This window comes from Haliotis rubra, unplaced genomic scaffold (genome assembly GCF_003918875.1).
Source record: "Haliotis rubra isolate DU_JTF1 unplaced genomic scaffold, ASM391887v1 Scf1496, whole genome shotgun sequence".
Lineage (NCBI taxonomy): Eukaryota > Metazoa > Mollusca > Gastropoda > Lepetellida > Haliotidae > Haliotis > Haliotis rubra.
This window is the reverse complement of record NW_025765443.1, coordinates 90,776-99,049: the sequence shown is the minus strand read 5'-3', so window position 1 is coordinate 99,049 and position 8,274 is coordinate 90,776. Positions and strand designations below refer to the sequence as shown.

At 38.2% G+C, this 8,274-nt stretch overlaps 2 protein-coding genes and 1 long non-coding RNA gene across 3 annotated transcripts; all 3 read right to left on the bottom strand.

Annotated features, from left to right (window-relative positions):
• Positions 1 to 1,562: 1,562 nt before the first annotated feature.
• On the bottom strand, positions 1,563 to 2,270 carry LOC124270073. The gene is made up of 2 exons (XR_006896671.1): positions 2,156 to 2,270; positions 1,563 to 2,024 (listed from the first exon to the last, which is right to left on the bottom strand). It is a non-coding gene; the product is annotated as an uncharacterized LOC124270073 (long non-coding RNA).
• Positions 2,271 to 2,461: 191 nt separating this feature from the next.
• On the bottom strand, positions 2,462 to 3,019 carry LOC124270072. Its single transcript, XM_046705095.1, has 3 exons — positions 2,888 to 3,019; positions 2,674 to 2,808; positions 2,462 to 2,577 (listed from the first exon to the last, which is right to left on the bottom strand). Exons 1-3 carry the CDS (start codon positions 3,005 to 3,007, stop codon positions 2,512 to 2,514), a joined length of 321 nt encoding a protein of 106 aa, XP_046561051.1. The 5' UTR covers positions 3,008 to 3,019; the 3' UTR covers positions 2,462 to 2,511.
• A 445-nt stretch (positions 3,020 to 3,464) lies between these two features.
• On the bottom strand, positions 3,465 to 8,238 carry LOC124270066 (fucolectin-5-like). Its single transcript, XM_046705087.1, has 5 exons — positions 8,157 to 8,238; positions 7,839 to 8,057; positions 5,561 to 5,746; positions 4,611 to 4,748; positions 3,465 to 3,643 (listed from the first exon to the last, which is right to left on the bottom strand). Exons 1-5 carry the CDS (start codon positions 8,194 to 8,196, stop codon positions 3,465 to 3,467), a joined length of 762 nt encoding a protein of 253 aa, XP_046561043.1. The 5' UTR covers positions 8,197 to 8,238.
• Positions 8,239 to 8,274: the final 36 nt, after the last annotated feature.

The window sequence follows — 8,274 nt, the reverse complement described above, 5'->3', positions numbered from 1 at the left end:
AAAAATAGTATCACATATATGAACACAAAACTAGCATGTAAAACTAAAAGAAGACAATACAATATAAAACACGGGCTAATGATCGCCAACAACTGAAGGTAGATCACCATACTAGGAACCATAGGGACTCATAATCGATGAGGAATATGAAGTAGGCAAACACAATTCATAGAAAATAGCAATGATGCATAACTGCATACTTTACTGATGAACACACAGCACTTATCTCATTAAAGAAATCATAGAGTCAGACAGACAAACTAAATAGTGGATATGTGCCCATGTCATACTATGTTTACGCCACGAGTGCCTAAATGTTGCTATTTCCCGAGCGAGGGCGAGTGATATACCGATCTTTAGGCACAAATGTGATATGGGCACGAATATAATGCTCTATTTATTAACGAAGTCGTCAAATTGAGGAAAGTAAACCCAAATCTACTTTCAAACATAGGCTGGCTACCTGCCGTCGCCGCATGTAGAACGCAACGTCATAGAAAAACGTGACGTCACGGCATTGTTCATTGCGTTATGTCACCGTGACTAAGTGATATTTTGCCTTAGGGCATAGTATGAAAAATCTGAATCCCAATAGTTTCGCCCTCGTAGGTAATGAAATTTGTAACTGCAAAAAAATATTGCATTGCTAATCCGCATATAGTGAACATGGCCAATGGCGACTCTCAGTACAACCTGAAAGGTTGCTGCTAGATAACAACGTCAGGGTTATTTATATTTTCTTGCTCACTTGCCGCAGGTTTAGAAATAAGGAAATACAATACAAATAGGCGTAAATGGCCGACGTGAAATATAGTGGGAAAAAAACATGTTGTTCAAGTGGATATCATTTATGTTACAAATCAAATCATTTGGAAAGAGTAAAAACATGAGGTGACAGTACATATAGTTTGTATCATAATTTACTACGATATGATGAGGTGCATGTGACCTTCCAAAGAAACATACCACGGTTTTGCACTAACAAACCAGCTATCGGTGGTATCTTGACATTTATATAATGACGAATGTACACACGGGCAAGTCTGAAGGTTCTACATATATGAAATTATAGGCACATGAGGCTTATTATTTGTGATATGTTTGACATTCATGAAGAGAGGTGTCAGTGAAATATGTACATAGAGACATGCATAAACGTTCGACATATAAGAAACGATATCAATGTTTCTCCGGGTATATGTAACTTTAAGCTAATATATATCAGTCCAGGAATGTTGTTAAAGTGACATAGTTTGGCGCAATTTGCAAACCTTATGCCACAACAAGGAAGAAGGAACTGACTTCACCCATGCTGTGAATCAAAACTTACATGTGCAGCGTAATAAGGAAACGATTCAACCGTGTTTGAACTTTTGAAATGTTTCAAACAGTATCTAATTACTTTACTGAATAAACATGTGTTGTATTTCAGTGCAATACCATGGTAAAAAGTAACATAATTTTATGCATCTTTCAACCCACACGTATTATCGAGACACACAGCACTTGGCTTCACAGCTGTGAATCAAACTTTTATATAATCAGGGCGACAAGCGAACGTGTCAACCGCAAACATTTATTCATAGAGAAATATTCAAAATAATACAACATACTTACAAAAGGTCATGCACTGAATCACATAACATGAGCTATATTCGAGAGTGCTGAGTTCAATAAACACTGCTTTTGATGCTTGCAGTTGATAAAAGATAAACGCTGATTAACCATTTTCATAATCGTTACATTGTCGATATTTAAGCCAGAACACGACTTGCTCGAGTTGTACTCTGATAAGTGACCTGAAATGAGAAACTACGTTTGTCCACACTAAGAACAATTTACTACTAATACAAAAGACTACTTTATATCCATATACATCACGACAGGACGCTTTATGCACTTATTCGGTGGTATTGTCGATGTGCTCATATGTGTTCTCCACAACTGGATCCTTGGTCCTCTCGTCTAAAGACAAGTAGTTATCTTCGTGTTTCTTTTCTGACGCATCCAGTTGAACCCTCAGTCTGTAATATACGGAAATGTTTCAATTCTTATGATTCTAATATAGAAATGCGTTCCTATACATAAGATTATGTGGTTAATATAGCACAAAATGTCAATCGCTGTTCTTAAGTATCAAGTATCTTCCCCTTACCTTCTGTTGTAAATGATGGCTGTCAGCAGAGCGATGAGAGCCAAGACGAGTAGTGTCCCAAGTGTTGCTGCAACTGGCACCACCTGGTTTGAGTATCCTGGCGTTGCCGGGCACTCTGTACAACCTTTCAGAACATAAAAAGGGGTTCATATCATCTGCCTTGATATCTTACCAAGTTACCTTCATTCATTATATCAATAGAAAATAAGAATTTCAACAGCAGTTATCTAGCTGCCTGTCGTCTTGATGACTGAGCAAACCTTTGCATATGGTCGAAAGAATACATTATTTCTTATTGCTTTTCATGAAGTTACCCTGACATCCTTCGGGACATTCTCCGCTGGACTTATCACAGGTTAAGCCGTCTTTACACTGACCACATCGTGACATGCAGTCATCACCGTACATTCCATCAACGCATTCTGGGGAGTAGAGAAGATACATTTTTCATCTAACTGCCAGGCGTCCGCGATATAATGAGAAATTATAACTGCCATCACATTCAAAATGCATCCCACCTGTACAAAGGGGTTCTTGAAACCCTGGCTGACATCCTTGATTGCATGTCCCATTGATCTTGTTACAAGGCAGGTTTCCTTTACATTGGCCACACTCAGACTGACAGTGGAGTCCATGGCGACCGTCACTGCAAGCTATAAACATATCATTAACCATTAACAAAAAGACAAAACATTTAAGATATGCAGGAACAAGTGGCGATTAAGTATCTACCCTGTGAACAGAAATCTGGCCACCATCCAGGCTGGCATCCTCCAGGACATTTGCCTGTAACCTTGTCACAGACGCCAGTGTCCAGACAGTGACCACACGGAGAGGCACAATTGGCACCATAATGTCCTTCGGGACATGTTGTATAATGTAAAATTAACACCTGCCGGTGAAGAATAGTCTAAGCAAGTGTAAGCCTCTGTGATGCAGTTAACATTTCAATATCAAATGTCAGGGGCATTTAGGGAATATTGCTCTTTACTCTTGGCATGTCCGCTGAGGTTCCTATGTATATTATGTAGGTTGTTATAATCATTGCTAAAAGTTTGTTCATGCAAACCAGGAATTTCCCATGGAGATAAACGATAAAGTCACATTCTGAACAAGAGTTATCCCCACTTCAGAGCTCTCCGATGTTTTACACCTTGGTTGAACCGACTTATTTTAATTTTTTCAACCCTGAGATGCACCACCAGATTTGGTCATGTATTCTCCCTGACGTCACCACAGACACAACAGTTCATTTAGAATATGTTCCGCAATGTTCTGTTGAATAGTCAGACATAAGATCTAAAAGCTATCATGATCTTGCTGCTGATGTTATCATTGCAATTGACTTACGCTGACTACACCTGCCGTAAATCCACCCTGCTACACATCCTCCAGGACATGTTCCATTTGTCTTGATGCAAACGTCACCATCCACACAGTTGCCACACTGGAAGCCACAGGCCAGACCATAGTAACCATCTGGACATGCTGTGTACATAAACGAATTGTTTTTTGAGGAACTCTTCAATATGGCTAGCCACATCCACAGTTAATCTGATGCTGTGGCAACCTATTCTAGCCTAACAAATAAGAACGTTATGACACTTGATGAAGTTCATTCACTGGATATTGAGGGAAAGGTAACACACAGTCAAAAACAGTATATATTATCAATAAAAATGCAAGGAAGTGTTCTCAATGTTAAATCTCGTCACACATGAGAACAAACTTCTACAGGTTCTACATGAATACTGTTAGTTTAACCACAGAGTATCCGAAAACATGACCAGACTGCACGTTGCGCATATACATTGATTTCCTTTATAAATTCAATTCAGATAGTTTTCAAACTTATTCGTCTGCCTTTATGAAAGTTATTCAAACTTTCCCCTTTTGGTATCCGTTTAATCGCCTGTTTAGTCACTCCTGTTTATCATAACACAAAATACAAAGCTATAGTCGTTTTGGTTTTTGACTATTGGTGAAGAAGTTTATACGTTTTGTATCTATTCGATGACATACATTGACAGAAACAAAGTCCCCGTTCCCCAAACACGTACACATACGCACGCACACACACATACAAATACACATTCACTACCACTACCACCACTGCTACTACCACCACCACCACTACCAAATTAACCGCTACCCAGCCCAACCCAACCAACCACTATCGTTACTCAAAAGTGTTTTTTTTCTTCAAATTAATTGTAAGTATGAGATCCTCCCAACCGCTACCATGGTATCTGTTCTGTCTGTTTCGGCACATACCTTTTGGGGTGTTACCGTCAATGTTTAGTAGCGTATGGGTCCATTTTGGCCATGAGACTTATTTGTTTCCACATATACAATGTACGACTGGTCACTTAACTCAAAAACTCATTCGGGAAAGGAAACATGCATCTGACGTATTATCAAATGCATCTGACTAAAATTGTAACTATGCTCAAACCTGTTTGGCAGTTGGTTCCATAATATCCTGGGAGACATCTCCTAGAACAGCGACCAGTGATCTTGTCACATACATCAGCACTGCTACGGCAACTGCACTCTTTGTCACAATCTTCAGAAAACCATCCATCACTGCAAACTGATAATTGGTTGACATTTTCAGATATGGCCACCATACACATAATGTAGAACTGTATGTGATGCATTTATACCCTAACACTTTGATAAAATATATGCGTCACTTCAAACATGAATACACATTTTCTTTCAGGAAGTGGTTAAATGTAACATAACATATGTTATATTTGAGATTAAAATTTCTAAACAAAGTACACATTTTAGTGTTGTTGTGTGTTGAGTCCCATCCGTTATTCCGACCCACATTCTCAACGCAAGGTATCTCTTTCATACGACACAGACGAACAACCATGACACCATGTATGACCTACAAAGACGATTCAGTACCTTCAAATATTACCATTGGTGTTAAAATTTGGATAACATCAAGTCAATCTATTAATGGCGTACACGAACGATTGCACGGTCAAAACGCTTACCATTGATATATACATAGTAATGTGGATTAGAATCAAACAGGCACCGTGAGACGTGGACTCCAGTTTTGCTATTGTATCATGGGCCTGTGGTATACTCTACTGAATGAATACAGTTGATGGATAGATACATTTTTCATTGTTGTTGACAAGATTGAACAATTCAATAAAGAAAACCTCACTTGGCATTGAATTCAAGTGATAACAGGATTATACTTAATGTTAAGAGTCCTAATAGATGGGTGGAAAGTGTTTAGTTCATCGCTGCAATATCCATTCAAATTTAATACGTTTCAACAGCCCGATAGATAATACATGTATCCATAGTGAAACCTTTTCTAGTTCATACCAATGAACAATATATCCAACTATGTAAATCCACATAGCCATGACATACCAAATATCTGCACTTCACACAAAGTAAGGAATTTCAGTGGACCAGGTATCCGTATGGTCACCGTGGTTCCTGTCAGTGGCTGGCGGCAGGTGACGTTAGCTATAGGAGGGGGATGTTCAGAAGACGACCAGTTGTAGCACATCTGTTTGCCCACAAGTATCTCCATGCCGTTGTTTCTCTCCTGAACTGCACAGATGGCAGACACATATGATATGTTTGACCAGGGACATGATGCATATAAACTCAAGTTGATAAAAGTTAAAACCTATGAGGCTTCACATCGAATGTATCAGTGCACTTAAGGTTCGTTAATATTTTAAAATTCCGAGGTTTGTAGTTTGATTTGTTTTAAATATATCTGGTTTTACAATGATCACTAGGATTCTGTACAAATGCACGATTTGTAAGACATAGGTGACAATTTTTAATCGAGATATGTAAAAAAAATCATGAGCCTGGTGATTGTGTTCTATATGAAAAGGGCAAGGGAAACCTACCGACTTCATGATTTAATCCTAGGGATATGAAGAAATCATACAGCTAAAATACAAGATCACCATGAACTATTTCTAAAGCATTTCATACACATACAAAGAATAACAAGTCAAGAAAATTATCACTTGTAATTTCATTGAAAGAAGGGACTTTGAACTGCTGCTGTTCTTAACGGAATTTCTTGTTATGCAAACATTTTATAAGATATAACCATATACGTGGACAAGATGTACATACTGAACTATCAGTTAACTTACTGTTTCAATTTGGAAATTCACGCGTATTCTTCGCCCTAGGCCTGAGCTAATTCCCCCGACATGTTAGATTTACTGATGGTGACACAGATTACCAGGACGTGTTTTATAAGACAGATTTCAACAGGTGTGTATTCTCTCCTTTCTGATATTGAATATCAATCATTGGAAATGTACTTCTAGCATATTTGTCGTCAAATTTGAAACGTGTCCCTCAATATCTTAGTGAGTGAGTGAGTGAGTCCACTCACTTAACTGTATCAACTAGGGATAAGAATGGTCAGTTCATGCCATTATATGCCACGGCGTTGACTGCCCAGACTGCCCAGTCTGCCACACTTCAGCACACGAAGAACAATATTATGACATGATTTTATAGCGTAATGCACTGCGCAAAGCAGGTAAGGAATGTCATGTATTGTTTGTATGGACTGATTATACTTGTCTACAAAACGGATTGTCATGTCGGTAAAAAACTGACAGGTGAAGACACTTTGTGAGATCTTCTTAATTCAAACATTTACTGGTGAGCATCACGTTTAAAATACTACTCCACCCTTCTCTCACTTCAGACTTCCCACACCTCGGTTAACCATCATGGAATTATCTACATTTTCATCGATCTCAATTTATTACTTGTACCATTTCAGACTATTGTATGATTAATATTAAATGCAAAACCGTGAACACATGACGTCGCCTTTTCGTATGAGAAATAGCGATACGACACAGTCTGAAATGTGTAAGCTGCTGTATCCATTGCTGATTTAACAAGTGAATTTGAATTGTTTTGTTAATTCCTAAAATAGATGAATAGATGTCCATCTAGTATAACATGACTGTATATAAAATTAAGACAAGAAAATAGATTGGTTTGGAATTTGAAAATCTCTGATCAGAAACTAGTTGAACGTGGCTTCTCTAATCATTTTGATCTAAAACTGTTTTATTATCAAGCAGGTATATTAACATTATGAATGTCGTCGATTCTCAACCTGAAACATACAGGAGTATATTTTTTTCCGTCTGTTATAATTCACTGTAACTCATTCGTTTCGTATTATGAGGCTATTTTTTATTTCAGTCTCTTGGTTTGTTCGTAGCAAATGACTACTTTGTAAGTACCCCAAGTATCTAACGATTAACAATGTGAAATACAAAGCATTTTGTAAGCATTTTGTTTCATTATAAATGTTTTGTTCTCACATGTTACATTGGTGACATGCTAGTCTGAATGCGTCCTAATATGGATAATATGTCAATTCCACTAAAATTTTGGAATAATTTTGCATTTGCTCACATCCTTTGTGAGAACAACTCATGAACTACACAAAATATACTCATGGAAACAAATAAGGGAACACATGAAAGCACAAGTGTCCGGACTGTGAGTAACAGTCTGGAAATAAATAAAGGAACACTTGTACATTCAGGTGTTCCCTTATTCGTTTCTATGAGTATATGTGAGTGTCATTTGCTTTCACCGTTTCATGTTACCAGTATAACATTGATCGTATGGGTCAACTCACGGTCGTTGCGAAGATAAAGTCTGATGTGTTGTATCTTCTCTGTAACTGGTGTATTCAGGTTCACAGTCCAGGTGGGATTTGTCTCACGCATTGTATGAGCACATGTCAATGGCTGGCTCCCTGCATCTGTTGTGGCTCTGCCGTCAACACCCAGTCCTGCTCCATAGTTGCCATTTAGTGTACTACTCTGGCTACTCGATCTTCGGAGAGCAATATTTTCTGAAAACAGGAACACAACATAAGCATGACAAGTGGAATGAACAAATACTAGTGACACGTTGACATAGATTTATCTATAAGCATCTACGTCATACTCACGTTTCTGACAGTACATTCCAAACCATCCCTGCAAACACATGCCCTGACCACAGGGAGTTGAGGGGTACTTGTCACAGAGTTCTGATGTAGTGCAGTGGCATTCTGCATCTGCTTAAAA